This window comes from Coffea arabica, chromosome 8e (genome assembly GCF_036785885.1).
Source record: "Coffea arabica cultivar ET-39 chromosome 8e, Coffea Arabica ET-39 HiFi, whole genome shotgun sequence".
NCBI lineage: Eukaryota > Viridiplantae > Streptophyta > Magnoliopsida > Gentianales > Rubiaceae > Coffea > Coffea arabica.
This window is the reverse complement of record NC_092324.1, coordinates 12,912,187-12,932,268: the sequence shown is the minus strand read 5'-3', so window position 1 is coordinate 12,932,268 and position 20,082 is coordinate 12,912,187. Positions and strand designations below refer to the sequence as shown.

The 20,082-nt window shown below is 34.8% G+C and overlaps 2 protein-coding genes across 3 annotated transcripts; one reads left to right on the top strand and one right to left on the bottom strand.

The window, feature by feature from the left end:
* The first annotated feature begins 693 nt into the window (after window positions 1-693).
* Window positions 694-10,150, top strand: LOC113704535 (uncharacterized). The gene is made up of 2 exons (XM_072060943.1): window positions 694-1,774; window positions 9,846-10,150. The coding sequence occupies exons 1-2, from the start codon at window positions 694-696 to the stop codon at window positions 10,148-10,150; spliced, it is 1,386 nt and encodes a 461-aa protein (XP_071917044.1).
* A 487-nt stretch (window positions 10,151-10,637) lies between these two features.
* LOC113703081 (alkylated DNA repair protein ALKBH8 homolog) lies at window positions 10,638-19,841 on the bottom strand. 2 transcript variants are annotated; one of them, XM_027224305.2, is made up of 7 exons: window positions 18,983-19,649; window positions 18,398-18,499; window positions 18,171-18,257; window positions 15,025-15,150; window positions 14,220-14,510; window positions 11,887-11,952; window positions 10,638-11,350 (listed from the first exon to the last, which is right to left on the bottom strand). In XM_027224305.2, the coding sequence occupies exons 1-7, from the start codon at window positions 19,283-19,285 to the stop codon at window positions 11,294-11,296; spliced, it is 1,032 nt and encodes a 343-aa protein (XP_027080106.1). In that variant the 5' UTR covers window positions 19,286-19,649; the 3' UTR covers window positions 10,638-11,293. The 2 variants fall into 2 exon arrangements, with proteins under 2 accessions (XP_027080106.1, XP_071918073.1); XM_072061972.1 differs by lacking the exons at window positions 10,638-11,350; window positions 11,887-11,952 and adding an exon at window positions 12,738-13,344 and having other exon boundaries at window positions 18,983-19,841.
* Between the last annotated feature and the right edge of the window lie 241 nt (window positions 19,842-20,082).

The window sequence follows — 20,082 nt, the reverse complement described above, 5'->3', positions numbered from 1 at the left end:
TGTATGCTTTCCAATTAACATTGGTAGAGATATTATAATCAAAATCCATGCATCACCATTCTACACATTTCATCCAATAATCAAATCGATTTCATAAATTTAGTACATATTAGAATTTAATATCTAATAGATAAAACGAAATTTTATGATAATTTTGAGTACATCACCATTCTCACACATTTCTTCCTTCTATATAACATAACAAACACAAGGATAATAAGTATATGGCAACTTTTTCAACTTTTCCAAGTATAACAAACACAAGGATAAAACGAAATTTTATGATAATTTTGAGTATGTTAAGAGAATATAAGTATTCTTGTAGATAATAAATTAGTAAGGGTATTTTTGTAAATAGTTTGTTAGGGTTGTACTCCTATAAATACTAGTTGGTCACTCATAATATAGTGACTAGATGTTTTCCTCCCAAGATACCTGTTGACATGGTATCAGAGCAAAAGTCCTAGGGTTAGGGTTAAACATCTAGCAAAAGTTTTGGTCATCGCGATTGTTCACGCGATACTGTTCACCGCGACTGTTCACGCGGGGACACTGTTCATCGGGTACTGTTCACGGCACTGTTCACGTGACACTGTTCATCGGTTACTGTTTCACAGCACTGTTCACGGTACTGTTCACGCGCTGTTTCATCTCGAGTTTTGACCCTTCGTTTGGTTTGGAGTGCTATTCGCTATGGCTGAAAGTCTATCAAAAGGTATTGTGACGTCTACTAATATTATGCCAATGGTGATGTCTCAAATCACAAATTGGAAGTTGAATGACACTAATTATCAACAGTGGTCAAAAGCCGTTAAAATTTATCTGACAGGCTTAGGAAAGCAACGATATCTCACAGATGACTTTCCTACGGAGGACAACAAGAAACTAGTGTGGATTCAAGAGGATGCCCAAATTCTTGGAGCAATATGGAATTCTATGGAGCCACGAATTGCTTACATGTGTTCTCATTGTGAGACAACAAAAGAAGTTTGGGATTATGTCCGGTTATTATACTGTAGTAATCTTTCACGGATGTATGATATTTCTTTGGAGTATTTTCAGTTGCAACAAGATAACAAGACAGTAACTGAATACTTTGCTGATCTGAAGCGAGTTTCAGAAGAATTAAATGCCGTAATGCCTCTCTCAAGTGATATTACAGTTATGCAGAGGCAAAGAGAACAAATGCTTGTGCTCAAATTCTTGGCCGGTCTCAAACCAGAATTTGAACCAATCAAATCTCAAATTTTAGCAGGTGAACAATTACCATCCTTTGCAGAGGCATATGCTCGGGTCTTACGTTCTGCATCTAAGGACAAAGTACAGGGTGATGGTGCTCTAATTAATGACAAATCTGCGTTAGTTGCTAACAATGGTCGGATAGAGCAACTTAACTTGGGACGTGGCTCTCGTGGAGGAAGAAGTAGAGGAGGTCGTGGGGGTCGCGGAGGTCGAGGCACCCGTGAGTGCACTCATTGTGGTTTGAAGAATCACACTCATGATACTTGTTGGGATTTACATGGAAAACCACCTCGGTTTGCTAATGCGGTTACCATTGACCAAGCTGAATCAAGTTCTTCAGCACAAGGGTCCCAGAAAACTGTTACCATATCCGAGGAAGATTATGTCAAATTTCTGCAGTACCAAACTGCAAATCACGCATCTCTTCCCTATGCTTCTTTAGCACAAAAAGGTAATGCTATGGCTTGTCTCTCCACTTCCAAAAATTTTGACTCATGGATCATTGATTCCGGAGCTACTGATCATATGTCAGGTACCTCTAGAAATTTTTCTAATTTTCAAGAGTCTACTTCCTTCCCTCATGTTACTTTAGCTGATGGATCTACAACTAAAGTTAAAGAACTAGGCACTGTAGAAATTAACCCATCTCTTCCGCTGCCTTCTGTTCTTTACGTACCAAATTTGCCTTTTAATCTAATGTCCGTTAGTAAGCTTACCAAATTTCTACAGTGTTCAGTTATTTTTTCTCCTGATTTTGTTGTTATTCAGGATTTGAAGACAAAGAGGACGATTGGTGGAGGGCGCGAGCATAATGGTCTTTATTTTCTCAACTCTAATGGTCCGATTGCGTGTCCTGCTACTGTTTCTCCTCTTGAAATTCACTGTCGTTTGGGTCATCCGTCTCTACAAAATTTGAAGAAGTTGGTTCCTACCTTGAATCAGTTGTTTTCATTAGAATGTGAGTCTTGTCAATTAGGAAAGCATCATCGTGTCTCTTTTGCCCCTAGGGTCAATAAACGGGTTTCGGAACCCTTTTTGTTAGTTCATTCTGATGTTTGGCGTGCTAGTCGAGTCACTTCAAAGTTAGGTTTTAAATATTTTGTAATCTTTGTTGATGATTTTTCAAGAGTTACATGGCTTTATTTAATGAAAGATCGTTCAGAACTATATTCCATTTTTTGTGCATTTGTTACAGAAATAAAGAATCAATTTGGTGTATCTGTACGTATACTTCGCAGTGATAATGCGAAAGAATATTTTTCCACTCCTTTTAATACCTTCATGACTAAGTCCGGTATTATTCATCAGTCCTCTTGTCCTCACACTCCACAACAGAATGGAGTTGCTGAAAGAAAGATTGGACACTTAATCGAGGTTGCTCGGACACTTATGTTGCACATGAATGTGCCCAAACAATTTTGGAGTGATGCAGTTCTAACTGCATGTTATTTAATTAATCGCATGCCATCTACTATTCTTGGAGGCCAATTACCTCACTCCATTCTTTTTCCACATGAACCTGTGTTTAAATTGCCTCCTCGTATTTTTGGATGTGTGTGCTTTGTTCATCAGCTTGCTCCCGGGGTGGATAAATTAGATTCTCGTGCTATTAAGTGTATTTTCTTAGGATACGCACGAGCGCAAAAAGGGTATAGATGTTACAGTCCAGTTTTAAATCGATTTTTTACTTGTGCTGATGTTTCTTTCTTTGAATCCACTCCATATTTTATCAAACAAAGTATGTCTTGTGAGTTAGACCAGTGTCACTCTTTTTCCTCTCCTATTTTACCAGTCCCTTCCCCTTTATTACCTGCGTTATCTAATCCACCAGATTCCATAGCTCGATTATCTCGTCCTCATCTTCAAGTTTACTCTCGTCGTTCCATGGTTGAGAAAGTTCCTGATATGCCACGCACTTCACCAATTAACTCTCACTCTTCAAATCCAGGTATGACGCCCTCCTCTGAGTTAGATCTTCCTATTGCTTTACGCAAAGGTAAGAGACATTGTACTTCCCATCCTATTTCTAATTTTGTTTCTTATTCTCATCTCTCTATGTCATATTCTTCTTTTGTTGCTTCCCTTGATTCTATCTCCATTCCTAAGTCTATTACCTATGCTCTTAATCATCCTGGTTGGAGATTAGCCATGCAAGAAGAGATGTCTGCTTTGGAACAAAATGGTACTTGGGATCTTGTTCCTCGTCCTTCAGGTAAGCCTGTTGTTGGTTGTAAATGGGTGTACACTATAAAAGTGCAGCCTAATGGTTCTATTGATAGATTAAAGGCTCGTCTGGTAGCTAGAGGATTTACTCAGGTGTATGGAGTGGACTACTTAGAAACATTTTCTCCTGTTGCAAAGATTACCTCTGTTCGTCTTCTTATCTCTTTGGCAGCCACTTATAATTGGCCATTGCATCAGTTGGATGTGAAAAATGCATTTCTGCATGGAGATTTGGAAGAAGAGGTATATATGGAACAACCTCCTGGATTTGTTGTTCAGGGGGAGAATCCGCGGTTGGTTTGTCGTTTGAAAAAATCCTTATATGGATTGAAACAGTTTCCGAGAGCTTGGTTTGGCCGGTTTAGTAGTGTTGTCATGGAGTTCGGTCTGACAAGATGTGGAGTAGATCATTCTGTATTTTATCGGCATTCTAATGCTGGTAAAATTTTATTAGTTGTTTATGTGGATGACATTGTGATTACAGGTGATGATGTTGTGGGGATCCAGAAGCTTAAATCCAATCTGCAGGTAAACTTTCAGACAAAGGATTTAGGTCATTTACAGTATTTTCTGGGTATTGAGGTAGTTCGGTCTAAATATGGGATTTATTTATGTCAAAGGAAATATGTACTCGATATGTTGAGTGAAGTTGGGATGTTAGGTTGCCGACCTGTGGATACTCCTATGGATCCCAATGTGAAATTAGCAGGAGATCAAGGTGCATTACTTGATGATCCTAAGCAATATCGAAGACTTGTGGGTAAATTAAATTATCTCACTGTAACGAGACCTGACATTTCGTTTGCAGTGAGTGTTGTGAGTCAATTTCTTGATACCCCTCGTACTAGTCATTGGGATGCTGTTATACGGATTCTCAGGTATCTTAAGAGTGCTCCTGGAAAAGGGTTGCTGTATCAAAATCATGGACACACTGATATTGAAGGATATAGTGATGCAGATTGGGCTGGTTCTGCCTCAGATCGAAGATCGACTACAGGATATTGTGTGTTTGTTGGTGGTAATTTAGTGTCGTGGAAGAGTATGAAGCAAACAGTTGTATCCAGATCAAGTGCAGAATCTGAATACCGCGCTATGGCTCACACTGTGTGTGAGTTGGTTTGGTTGAAGAGCATGTTACTTGAACTTGGGTTTGAACATAAACAGCCTATGAATTTAGTGTGTGATAATCAGGCGGCTGTTCATATTGCGTCTAATCCAGTGTTTCATGAAAGGACAAAACATATTGAAGTTGATTGTCATTTCATTCGAGAGAAATTGCTTGACGGGGTCATCAAGACATCTCATGTACCGTCTGTAGATCAATTGGTTGATGTGTTTACCAAAAGCTTAGGGGGCTCTAGGGTGAAATACCTTTGTAACAAGTTGGGTGCTTATGATATATATGCTCCAACTTGAGGGGGAGTGTTAAGAGAATATAAGTATTCTTGTAGATAATAAATTAGTAAGGGTATTTTTGTAAATAGTTTGTTAGGGTTGTACTCCTATAAATACTAGTTGGTCACTCATAATATAGTGACTAGATGTTTTCCTCCCAAGATACCTGTTGACAGAGTACATCACCATTCTCACGCATTTCATCCTTTTACAACATAATAAACACAAGAATAATAAGTATATGGCAACTTTTCCAACTTCCTTAAGGATATTATGGTACAAGATTGCATCCAAAATGAGTCGATTGTGGAATCAAGTCCGGAAAAGAATTGAACAGAGCTAATAATTTTTGAAGAAAATATAACCAAAATAATCTCGAAAAATTTTCCCCAACTTTCTTACATCTTTGGAATAGACCTTGTTGCATTAAAGGTAATGAAAAAGAAAAATAAATTTCTTGCACTAAAATAAAGGAAACAAATTTAAGAGACACAATTGCAATAAAATAAATAAATAAATGAAAAACACAAATGTTTTAATTATCTAGCTAACAGAAAATTGGAGCTCCAAACACAAATTTTTGATTGAATTGATAAAAAATTTGCAGAAAAGATCGATGAAAGTAAAATAAAAATGAAAATGGATGAAAGGGATGAACAATTTTTATGATAGAGTTTCACAAATTTTTCTTTGTTTTATTCATTTGGTTCAGGTTTCACCAAGAATATTCACTTTTTTTAGGCAAAATGAGAAGAGTTGGATCATATGAGATTAAAATATGAGATTGTGAACTACTTTACTTACACTTAGGATTAAAAATTATAAAATTATATAATGAACCCTTATTTTTTTAATATTTATATAATATACCCTGCTAGTCGGGTACCCGCGGGTTTTTATTTTGCTGATCCGTATCCGTATCCGTTTTTGTGGGTACCCGACCCGCATCTGCCCCGCCAAAAAAAATCGGATCGAATATCCTATTTTTCGGATCGGGTTGGTCGGGTTAGATCATATTGGATTTTTTGCCCACCCCTAAGCCCAAGAACATAAAAAATATCACAAATAAAATCAGTAACTCCATTTTTCAGGTTAATAGGAATTTTTTCCTTACCAAACACTGGTAAAACAGTGGCTCTAACTATCTAAACTTGTGAAATGCCTATACTAAAAAAGAACTTTTTCTACATAAATTACAATTTTCATTGCTTCAAAATTAGGCAGGACATTTTACATTTTCATCGCACGAAGCGCATTTATCCCTCCTAGTCCATTCTTTCACCCTATATTCTAATTACCAGCAGTTGGCTATCGAATATATATCGAAGGTTTCCCATTTAAGGTTTTCTTTTTGTCAACATCTGATATGAAGTGGAACTGCAATAAATTTGTCCCTAACTCAGTTATTCTCAGATTTCTTGGGTAGCCCCAAACATGGTTGGCGAAGCTTTTTATCCCAATAAAATTTGCCAGCTTTTCCCCATTGATCTTGCCAACCAAACTTAATCAGCATTCTTTAGTGCTAGCTTCCACATCATCCTGACTCAAGTCAATGCCCTATATCTCCTTTGTTGATAGATCAAACTTTTGGAATGCATACGTAATCTCCTCAGCCATGATCATTGCTTGGGTTGATAGTATTTCTTGATAGATCCTTCCATGTATGAAACACTTGATTAAACCTACGGGTTAAATATCAAGGAAGCATGTTTTCAGTGATAATTATGATCAGAGTGTTTGAAAAATGCAGCAAAGAAAGAAGAAAAGCTAAGCAAAAGAAAAGTGGTCATTAGTGGTCATTTTATGACTCAAGCTGTCCCAACTGGATGAGCATTCCTGAACCCTAAAGCTTGTCTCAGACTCTCAGATAACACATCTATATCTATATGTATTGCAGAAGGGTTTTTTAGCAGAGACCCTCTCAATGGTTTCTAAACTTTTCATTCTTTTTTTTAGATTTTTGTATTTATTTTAATACATAAAAAGTAGTGGGTTATAACTAACCCTATCACCAATCAAATTTAAAATTTAAAACATTCCCACTATCTACTTCATGTTATCACTTATAGTTTGTTATTTATACTTTAAATCCTTTTTACTTCTTAATTAAAAACAAATGCTCATTCGTATGCTATTTTAATACAATGTTACATTTTTATAATTAAGAATATTTGTCACCACACTAACCCTATAATCACCCCTACAAATGAGCTTTGCCAATTACAATCACGTTTCAAAAAAATCACAAATGTACAACTAAATATAAAGTTGAGGGGGCAAAGTGTAGCTAAATTTAAAGTTAAGAGACTTACTATATGTAACCCTAAAAAAAAATCCCAAGAACGGAACAAGTAGTGAGTTATAGATTTTTGTCCAGATTTTTGTATTTATTTTAATACATAAAAAGTAGTGGGTTATAACTAACCCTATCACCAGTCAAATTTAAAATTTAAAACTTTTCCATAATCTACTTCATAAACCGTTTATAGTTTGTTGTTTATACTTTAAATCCTTTTTACTCCTTAATTAAAGACAAATGCTTATTCACATGCTATTTTAATACAATTTTAATTCAGAAGCATACGACATGATCAAGAAACAGCAGAACCAATTAGGACTAGATTTTAGCCAAAAAAAAATTAGGCCTAGATGCCACTGGCGCGTTGCCGTAACTTGCGATGCCAATTAGAACTATTTAGCGCATTTTTCTTTTGCAAGGAGTTAGGACACTGTAAAGCTTATTTAGGCAAACTTTGTCTCATCAATGATTTGAGTATCAAGTTATTGAATATACTACAAATCCTATAATATCAATCTGTTACAAAAAATAATATTTTACTAGCATGTGGTATTTGCGTACAAAATTTCAAAGGTAAATCAAATGTTTTTACTTATATTCTATATAATTTGAATAGTTTTTTAGCAATATAACCATACTATGCAGGACCATCACTTTGTACAATTGGAGCTAGCAAATTGTATATCAATCACAATTTAAATTTTGCTCGATTCCTGCGCAGTTGGTGAGTTCCATCAATAACACTACATCAAACTTTTAATGTTGTTTCATACTCTTATCAACATGTGTTTCAAAAAATTGTAGGTTTGAAAAAGATACATGTGCTCGAAAGTTAGTTACGTGGTTGAGGTCAAGCAATTTTATAACATCACAAGCATTATTGATAGCAAATTCAAAGAGAATATGGATATCCGAATATACAATCATGCATACGGTAAACTTACTCTATTTAATTTAATTACTGCACAAATTTTTTAAATTTATAATCATAACCTATACCTTCTTTCATTCTTACTAGGTTAAATATTTTCGAATACTTGTTTACATTCAGAGTATTAACATAGAAACCATGTTCTATGAGTTATGCAAAAATTATGGACAACTATGTGAAGGTCATTTTTCAAAAACAGTGTGTATGCATTATAATAACGTGGTCGATACTGTTGTTAGGTAATTAATTTCATATACCTTTAATTTCAACAATTTTTTCTGTATTGTATATAACATTTTATTTGTTAAACAGGTACAATGTTAACATAAAAATCAAAGATTCCAGTGGTAACATGCATCTTAATCTACAGGACAGATATGCACGATTCGTATTTAGTTGTGATGCTTCTTATCTTAGAGAATTACAAAAAAAGGTAGAATTTCTTGATATATGTTTATTTTTTATAATGCTATTTATAAACTATGTAAAAAAAATACACTAATTTTGAATTTTGCACGTACTTAATTCTCAGGACAATGGTGATAGATTGTTCAACCACCGAATCAATTCATGCAAAGATCGTGCATTTTCATTTGTAATATGCATTTCACAAAATTTAACAGAATTAATTAAATCACCAATTTTGGCTTTCGTACTAAAAGTTGATTGGTGTGAAGGGTGTTCGCACATTCATACAAGATTATCAAATCGAATGCATAATATTTGTAAGTATTTCATTTTAACAACACTTAATTACATTCATTTTTATTCATATATCATTCATTTTCTAATATAAATTTTTATTATTTTTCAGGATCTATCTTCCGAAAAAGGTAAATTTTGAATAATATACACATTCTATCATATTTCAAACTATTGTTAGAGAGATACTATATTTTAATTGTGTTGGTACAATTTTTTAACCTTTTTAATTCACCCTTTTATTTTTATTTTTTTAATAATATCAGCATGTGCGTAGCACGGATATTCACACTAGTGTGCTAGTAAATGAATTCGGATAGTAAATACTAAAATTCAAAGCTTGTGTTGTTGGGTATTGTTGTTGTAGGTTGGCATTTTGACACTTTTGAAATTTGGATTTTTGGAGTTTAAAAATTTGAAACTTGAAAATACAAGGAGGAGGAAAACTCTACAATGAGAGAGAAGCTCTCAATAAGAGAGAGAATGCATTCCTATTGGATTGAGCCTTGAAGGAAAGGTTTTGGCCCATAACAAGTACATTTTCGATCCAAGATATATTCAAGATCCATTGAGACCCACCAAAACTCTCCATAAAAAGAAGGTATATTTCTGAATAAGTTTGATTATCTCTCTAGAATTTCATATTTGGAGAGTCTCTCTCTCTCTCTCATTACAAAAATACTAATTTTAAGTATTGGAATTTTCCTAGGGATAAAGTCCTACCCATTTTTTCAAGTCATCATTAGAGCTTTACCGTCATCTTCTTTAGATCATTGAACTATTTTTTGGCATCAACATCATTCATCATCATCTTCGTTTTTGCCCAATTTAAGAAACTTAATTTCTTAGTCGTATGGGTAGTTTTTGCTTTTGCCTATAGCTATTGACCTATTGGGTTATTTTGCATTTTTTCCTCTTAGTTGTGAAAATTCTGTCAAATTAATGTTGCATAATAGGAAATCTTTGTGACACATAAATAAGTAAAGAAGAAACACTAGAGATTCTTCGGTTGGGGGCCCTGTGGCCAAGCCTCGGGTTGGAATCTTCTTCCAGGCATTAGTTCAGGGTCCCCCGAGCCTCCAAAGTTGTATCCAGAGGCATTAGTTCAGGCCCCCAGAGCCTCCAAGGTTGTATCCAGCGGACTTCGACATGATTCAGACAACTTTATGCAGGAATTGATATGGTTACTGTATAGTATCTCGCATAGCAATTACCATCTATGTAGTGAAAACTGCTTAAGCAGTCCTAGCTTAGCTTATGCAATTACCGTGTCATGGTTTAACAAGGTCATAAAACACTCTAGGTTCATCCTCATCCGTAAGATCATCTCGTCTTACTGCATCCATGAAGGAACATGAAGGTTGGGGGTACGTACATGGGAATGAGAGGGTAATGGACTTCGGGCACGAAACACTCTAGGCTTTGAATATTATATGAAGTTGGCAAATAAGAGAGAGAGAGAGAGAGAGATGACATGTTTTTCCTTTTCCCCCTACGTAATAGATTTTTAAACATTTATACCCATTTTCTAACTAATGTAAATTCAGATGTTCTAGTTCATACGCCCTTTATTCCATGGAAATTTTTAATCAATCATTAGCTTGTTGGTTATGGACCTTAAATCCGCAGACCATAACCACTCTGGACGGTTTCTGTTGCAACCTATTCTACCCTGATCATGGGAATGTTGCACTGCAAATAGTGTTGGGCCATTTAGTCTATCTGCTAGTGTCACAGGATCTCCTGTGGAGCACAGCTCCCATTGTTAAGAAAAGAAAAACAGTTGTTTAAGCTGGAAAAATGAGGTGGATCATTCATGATGCACTTATAAGGCACTAATGAGCATTGAGCAAAGCAGTAGTGTGCATTAGATGTGCTAGGAATTTCATTCAGTCTTGAGATATCAAAGAAAACATTGCAATGAGCCAAAAAAGATTAAAAGATGCAAGAAAACTTACAAGGGAAACGGAAACTTCCAGTTAAAGACCTATGAATGACTCTGTGAGTTAAAGATAATTCGTCACAATTCTTAGCGCATATCAACACTATCAGTGCTGAGAGGGCATCTGGTATAGCATTAAAAAGCATTTCTCTTTTCTTATGCAAGAATAACCAGTACAGGCAATCTGGAACGGCACTTTGTAATTGGAACTCCATCTTGCCATTGTGTAAATGGGAGGAGTAACCAGTAAAGACTAACCAGTACTACCAGTGCTGAGAGGGCATCTGGTATGGTAGTGAAATACAGCCAAGCATTTCTATCTTTTCTTATGCAAGATAACCAGTAAAGGCATCTAGAACAGCATGTCGTAATTGGAACGTCCATCTTGGCATTATGTTAGAAAAAGGAGTGTCCGTCCAATTACTGATTAACAATTCAAGCCCCGATTTTGGCTGGTTCATATTTTCTGGTTTGAAAATAAAGCAATTGCCTTACAGCTATTATTTTTGATAGAGATGCTTCCCCTCTGTCTGCAATGGTTCTTGAAGTAAATCCTCGTCTATTTTTGAGAATCGCAGAAATCAGGGTATTGACATTGGCAAGGTCCTTTCCTAACCTGCATCACATGTAGAAGGATAATTAGAACTGTGATACAAGAGGAGGAATATCAATAGGCAGACCATTTTCTACCCCGCAACTTCTCAGCAATTTCTACCCTCAATGCTACCAAATAATTATTGAGAACAGAAAATATTGATACTCAAATAAATATGTTTTCCCAGAAAAAACAATGATATATTTTGCATACAAATACAAACTTGAGCAGACATAAGTAGTCATACAAAGACACATACTTAGCCCTATGTAAAGTCATTTATACAAAGCTTGAACATGATTGGGCAGCATCTCTGGTAACCAAGCTCTATTTCACAGGCAAATAGAACTCAGAGGGAATGAAAGAAGGGAGAATAGATTGCATATTCCAACATGGATACATAGCAGCTCTTTATCATTTCTCAAAGAATGATATTAAAGGGAGTATCATGCATTCATTTGGTTTATTGAGCCGCCAATGCATATTCTTATATGGAGTGGCAAAGTCTAAAAGATGACAACACTAAAATGAGCAAAACAAGCCGGCTGAAACTGTACCTTGCGCATTGTGAATGACACTCTCCTTGAGCCCCTTCTAACCACACTGTCCTTCACTCTGTCAACCTGACATATAAACACTTGTTTTAAGATAAAAAAAAAAAAATGGTTCCAGTGGCAAAGAAGTCTGGAAAAGATGTTCCAATTTCCATTAAATATTTAAAGCACTTCAAAAGAAATTGAAAAGGTCAAAACCTTGAGAATAAGGTAATCCTCTGCTATATCTTGAGGGCAATGTAGCTTTAAAAATGTGGAACCAGGTTTCCAAGGACATCAGTTACAAAATACATGTTTCACCACTTATTTTACAATGTTCAGTGTAGTCCACCACTAATAACAATATCCATGACTTAGGAATCTATAAAATCCAACAAATGTCAGTAAACCAACATCTTTCCAAATTACAAGTTCATATTGCCATACCCATACAGATCATATTTTTTTTTCACAATATATACATGCAATATAACTTTGGCCTAACTATTAATATAAAAGGGTTTCAAGGATTTAAAGGGCAAACAACCATAAAAATAGAAGTTGGGGCATCCAAGATCCAGAACAAGCTCCTACTTATATTTTATTACAATAATCATTTTGGCCAAGCAACAAAACCATGAAAACCAAACAAGGATTAATCAATTTTTGGGCCAAAAAGAAGCATCAGCTAATTGCGAATGAACCAACTGATGGAAGAAACCAATGAGCATAGACATTAACATATTATCTAATTACTTTTTCATTTCAACGAGGTTCTATCTGGCTCTCATTTTAACAAGATGAAGTTAATTGTCCAAAACCTAATCTTTAGAACAATTTTCTCAGCTCCAAATGTTGGTAACTCAGAAATTAACTTTTGTCCATTTCCACAAGAAAAACTAGGGAAAAGCAGCTTGATGTAGTGGTAAAGTTGCTTGATTTTCACTAAAGAGACAAGGATACTTGAAAAGAGGAAAAGATTATCAAAGGCGGACAGAAGTATGTAACTGCAAACTGGTAGGCATCCCATGCAGTAAGTTAGCCTTTTACTTCCTCCCCACCCTCTCCATTTTCTACTTAATAATTAATCCTTCAGATCCCACAACCTGTCTGACTAAAATTTACCAAAAACTACATGGTCCACAAGGCAGAGATTTGTATCATTACATAGCATTGCTAATCACTTTTTTGTGCTATATTTCACTTTAACCATTGCCTTTCTGTACATCAATTTTTCCATCCTTAACCTCATGAAGATTGTCACGAGAAAAATCCAGCGGAAATGAATCAAGGGGCTTACTAGCTCGATCAACCGTATTAGATTCTTCTCTTCAATAATCATGCTTCTCAAAATCTCTGCAGGCTCTCCAATGTTCTCTCCTCAGAAACCATATACAAGAGCTGCAAGTTCCCCTCTCTTAGAGTACTATTCTCTATATGTATATCATTCAATACTTTCCCCTCTTTTCTCCAGAATACCATCTGCCACACGTACATCATTAAAAACCTTCTCAACTACCTAATCTTCCAGTCACAAAATATTCAAACACACACACACACACACACACTCATAGCTAGATACATAGATAGATGAACACGACATAGATATAAAACACACACACACATATAAATGCATATATCATACATACATATGCATAATAAACGCATAAAACATGTACAAATATGTTGCATATATGTGCGCATCGGTGTATGTCTAGATGCATATACGTAAGTGCATACAGACACACACATATAGAGACAGGAGCTACCTACCTTCCACAGTTGCATAACAAAAACTCAGTAAAAATTTATATATAGATTGTGCATGAGATGATTCTGATGCTAGTAAAGGAATTAAAAAAATAAAATCTTTTGTTTCTCTAAGTCATACCTAACAAAATCTCCAGTTAACTACTTCCAGATTACTTCCAATTGCTGAAACCAACAAGCTCAACTCCAATTCTCAAAAGAGAATAGAAGAAATTGTACTTTCATACAATATCTTAATAGAATTCTATCTAGTGATCAATAAATTAAGTTGAAGTTTATATCTACACGTATCAAAATCCTAGTAATAATTTATTTTATTCTAGAGATATTTCGATTGGGGTTTGAGAAATTAAAATAAGAGGATTGAGCCATTTCTTCCGACTTTTTTCAAATTCGATAAATGTAGGCTAATCGTAGTGAATATATAGAATAAACGCAAGGAGTGTAGAAGGAAATAAATTCATTTATCTATCTTTTTAATCTTTCGAATCTACACTACATCATCATTAAAAGAAATTTATTCCAAATGAAGAACATTTTCGAACTAAATGACAAAAATTGTGTGAAACGATTTCAAAACAACATACCTTATGGTGGGGAATGTAGTGATGCCAAGCATACCGTGCTTCCCCAGATAACAATAGAATTGACCGAGGAGGAAGATATATAGCTCTCCTTATGAAATTTGAGCCACTATAAGAATCTGACACCTCATTATCAAAGTTTGAGGTAGACGTAGGAAGCCAAACACCTGTTGAATATTTTCTAAACTCCATGATGCAGGGCCCTGCTAGTGAAAGGCTGTAAATAGGTTCTTCAAATGCTGAATGGGTGTCCACATGTGGTGACAAACCCACACCAATTGGGTATTCATTCACCTGTATAACAAATTTCAATATTTGTTAATTTGGGAAGTAAAAACCAAGAGTATAAACCTATTGCTACAGAAGGGGGTGCAGGAAGGGTTGGATAACTACTGCATAATTTTTCAGTGGTCACATCCTAATCAATCTCACCTCGAATCAACGCCTCTTCCTCTGCCAAACTTAATAGCCTTCTTCTCTAATTCAAGCCATTGAAAAATGTCCAATCCTTGTTAATTATTTTCTGCAATTTAGTGAATGCTTTTGATGGAGAAAGTCTTTCTAGGATAGTATAAGGTTAATTCACAAAATGCTTCCACCAGCTACAAATGTTATTTTCTATTAAAAAAAGAATAAAAGAACAAAGGTGTGATCCTACAGTAAGCCATATTTATCTTTGGTTTGCATAATATCAAATTCAAACTGATCATTTTGTGCCAAGGAAAACAATGAGAGTCATAAAAGAAAAGAATGTGGAAATTCTTAAACAGTACACATAATGGATATACATGACAAATATGTTACTTACTGTTAGCTGGTCCAACTCTATATCCACAGAGCAACCGAGCCTTTGAAACTGTGAGATTCTTTCGAGTATAACAGACACAAACGAGGGAAGTTTGCCCAAGTACTGGTTCGTGTTAACATTTCTTGTCTGCAACAGGAAGTAAGAGATTAATTACCAAGTCCCATGCGATTAATAATAACCCCATGAAAAATGCTAAAGCGCAAGGGAAAAAAAGAATTTTAAAAAGGATAACAGTTTTTGCAATCCAAGCATCCCAAAATAAAAGTGAAATTCCTATTTCAGATTTTAAAACATCAGAAGGTCCATGACATGAAATGAAGAATCAGTTTCTTAACAAATTTTCAGGAGTCCATTTCTGAATGAATTGTTTGTGAGCAACATTAAAACCAGTACCCAGATTAACTTCTCTTATTTATAACCAACTTGAAGTTCGAATTCCATTTACCTTTTTCTGATGTTGGCTCATTTTTGTTACAAGTCCATTTTAACTTTTCCACTTCCAATTAATTTTTCTTGATTTTAGAACTTAATGCTTCCAATTTTCCAACAATGCCATCAACCATAACAAAATTCAATAAAAATATAAGCTTCCAAAAAAGAAGGAAAAAATCTTAACTTCAAAAGCTGAACAAAACTTACACAATTTAACAATTTGAGAGGTCAAAGGGGAAGCCAAAAATTATCAATATGCCAACTAATTACTGATAAAAAGAGCATTTTCCTTGTTGAGCTATCTTAATTGACTTGAACTTATCAATGCGCTTATTCTTAATAGATACTAACTAAACAATTGTAACAGGAATTTATAGAGTTCTTTCCTAGATTGCTATTCACGTTTAGCTTGTAAAAAAAAAAAATTTGTTAGAACTGCTTGAACGTGAAGGGCTTAAATAGAGATATTGATTTTACAAGGTTTATTGTCGTTCAAAGATATTGCTGTTTTCCTTGATTTAAATAAGTGCAGAACTACAAGTCTCAAGTATTTGGTAAGTACAAGCAAAAGTCAAAATAATTTCCCACAATTTTTCATTACAGATATAACAGTTGGGAGGAGAGGCCCAGACCAGGTAAGCTTCATAAGTCCATATAACAAAGATAAGATTAAAGAAATCCATGAATGGGTATTTTGATGTCCAAACAGAAGATAAGAACATTCGCAAAGGCCATTTTCAGAACCACGCATGTTTGTCAGCATTTTAGACATCACGAAAACAACAGTTTGATGGTAGTTATAGAAGTCAATCACATTGTGAGGTAAAAGAACTAAAAGTCAAAGAGACAACAGACAAGAGTCAAGTTTTGAGGATGGTAACAATTCTGGTGCCTTTTCAAACTACAACTGTAAGGTAGGACAATGACACTCTTCTGTATCTCACTTTTATTCCTCTAAATTTTCCTGCAGTCAAGCCTTACATCACCCTTCTAAAGCGATTGTGCAAGGACAAGTTCATTTTCATAATTGAAAATGATCCGCTTAAATATCTATTGCCCAAAAATCAAAACAGTCAAGTAACATAATTTAGATAACAGAAAAATGCACTCCACAAATAGTTTCTTTCACTCCAAATTAGCTTCAGCATTAGAGAGAGAGAGAGAGAGTTGAAGAGGCTGTTCTGAGGAACCGGGTATCTGTATAATCAGGTGTGTGGATATTTCGCTTAAATTCAGTAATACTATTTAAACCTACAGTTCTTTGTCAATATTATGTTTATTTGAAACCAAATATTGTACTTTGCACAATGTTATTGATTATGAGGTAAGAATGTCTTTTTCTTGACGTTATGTACTTTTACTGTTTAAGAATAGAATTACAATGCTAAAACTCATTAACCATGGTTAGGAACAAATTCTTTAAACCTAGAAAAAGTGCTAACTTATTCGGAGAATTTTAGTCTAACACACCCATTTCTTGCATAAAAAGTTCCACTTGCTGCACTTTCGGATAATCAATTTGCAACAATTTGTCAAATGTGTCGAATATTACAATAATCATGCAACAACTATTTCATCAATTGATTAGATACGTTAGCAAATACCTTTTATTTTCACCATGTAAACAACCAAGAGTCGGATTGACCACCACCATCCTATCACTTTTACAACCCTACCAACTGGATAGTTGAAAACTGACAATGTTAAAGAACACTAAGCTCAATTCAAATCAAATCACCCAAAAGTACAGACCTGACAATCCAGAAAATACTTGTTTAATTTTACCTTTCAAATATCAAATGAGAATTGGACAGTCCATCCTGTCAGTTTAAAGCTCGACCAACTCATGTTTTCGAACACTACCAAATTCATTATAACAATCAACATTGTTTAATCCTGAAGAAGACTTTTGATGTCTTATACATGGATGTTAAAGAACACAAAGCAGAATTCAAATCAAATTACCCAAAAGTACAGACCTGACAATCCATAAAATACTTGCTCAATTTTACCTTTCAAATATCAAAGGAGAATTGGACAGTCCATCCTGTCAGTTTAAAGCTCAACCAACTCAATGTTTTTGAACACTGGCAAATTCATTATAACAATCAACATTGTTTAATCCTGAAGAAGACTTTTGATGTCTTATAATGGATGACCAAATATACCACAATTACTTTTGCATATAATAAGAGCCTAGAATGCTTATTACTCAATGAGAACCATAATACAAGCTTCTCAATACCCAAGTCACACCAAAAACATAAAACTCTAAACAAGGCATAACCATCCCCTATCCTATAATTCACCTAAGACCCTGATCCTCAAACGACCATAAATTTGTCGCATTATTATATTGCAATGATGGGAGCAAAGACGAACTCAGAACAGATGTCCCTTTCTCTTCTTAGCATCAAAAAAATGCCCCAAAGCTGAAAACACACTTCAAGTTGGTTGCTTAATAGGGCATTGAAGATGACCAAAATAATTATATGAAATGTGAAAAGCTCAAACTTACTTTCTTTCAAATAACACTACCAGGAAATGGAAACTTAAAAGAGAGAGACTAGGGATCAAGCTATAACCCAGAAAAAATATTTTCAAGTGAAACAAAGATAAGGTCACATAAACAATACACCTCATGCTAGAATAATGAAACAAAATTCAGAAATAAAAATATGCTGAAAACTCATAGCAAATGCTGCAGAACTCACCTCATAACAAAATGCATATCCATAGTGCTGAACCCTTCTTTTAGCAAGATGGTGCCAAGGCCTACTATCAACCGCTGCAAGTAATTCCTGGCACATAACATCGAAATTTAGCATATAACTCACAAATGCTCATAATGAATTTTGACAGCAGGGTACACCAATTTGTGAATAATATCAACATACTAACTGCTGCTTTTCACGTAGCCTAAAACAGAAATAACTTTTACCTCCTCTTCTCTAACAGTGATGAAGTCATGCAATAAATAGACGCCTGGAACTTTCAACTCAGAATCCGTCAAAGAAACTTGAACTAAGTCCTTCACCTGAATCTAAACGGGACAGACAGATTCAACAAGAATATCAATGATTATGTTAAAGAAGGATATGGTAGTTAGTCAAACAACACTAGCACAAGTTCAAACTTAGCATATGCAACCTTAAGCCAATGGGAACTCTGCTACCAAAACAAATTTCTTGAAGTATTTCTCTGTTATTTGGTTTTCTGAACTAAACAAGAAACTTAAAAACAACTAAAACAAGCATCTCAAACAATGAAAAAGAGCACATAAAATTTGTGAAAGATTGTCACATTGATTTCCACAGAAGAATAAATTATTTTGATATTTTTCCTCTTTTAGCAACCTCCCCTTTTTCTTTTTCAGTTTCCACAATCTCAAAAATTCACTCTTTCAAACAAACACATTTCCAAATTTCCATCACCAAACTATTACAATAACCCTCTAAATCATAAATCCAACTGAAAAAATTTGCAAAAATTGCAGAAAAAAGGTAAAGAGTTGAAAATTTATTACCTGGTCACTTGATTTTACTGAATATCGAATATGTAAAGAGCGGCCACCCAGTTGAGAACACGGGTTTTCATGCAATGCCTCCATTGCAGACTTTGCAGAGTTGTCACCGTCAAAACAAACAATAACTCGAGTCCCACTCTCATCAGCTGCATAGACACCCTTTACTTCGCCATATTTGCTAAAAACTGAAGCAATTAGATCGAAGGAGAGCCCAACAGCAGGTCCACAGTTGGCTACATATAAATTTGGACTAGTACGATCAGTATCCCCTCCTTTGGGACGGGTAAATCTTGGCAACCCCATTAATTTGCTTGGCTTTTTAAACGCTGTAGAGGACTCCAATTCACAAAATGGATCAAGGAATTTAAAGGGTTTTCCGTAGACTCGCCTGATAAATTTAACCCCAGGAACAAGGAATTTGCAGGGAAGGGTCTTGGGAGGCGTAGGATCGGTAAAAAATTATGCATTGAGCGTCGCATTTTTTTTTAATAACATAGCATAAAATATTTTTAAAAAATGAGATAAAATAATTGTAACTCTACCAAAATCTATGCAGATAATCAACCGAATAGATTCAAAAAATTCAAGATCATAATCAAAACCTGAGAAAGAAAACCACGTAATGGTGAGATTTGTTGAATAAATCCAGAAAAATCTACATTATAATAAAAACCTGGAAAAGCTTAGATTTAATAAAAGAAAAATAAAAAAACCACATAAAACTCTCGCTAATTTTGACTAGAGAGTTTTTCTAAAAGGAGGAAGAAAGAATTAATTTTTGTAACTCACATACGTGGTTGCCATTGCCATTAATCGAGTCTATTTGCATTGCAATTAATCGAATCTATCCATTAATATGGACAAATCACCGATCAAGGATAAATGATTCAATTGTTGAGCCGATCGTGATTAAACTCGTGAGGTTATAAATATTATGTTACAAATACTATTTATAATTTATTAAACATCTAACATATGCATGTATTTGAAATTTTACTCTCATAAGTCATATTTTAATGGCTTTAGAAATTAGCCTGACCATCTGGTCAAACTAATTGAACTATTAATTAAGTTATTTTTTGAGTCGGATTAAGGTTCAA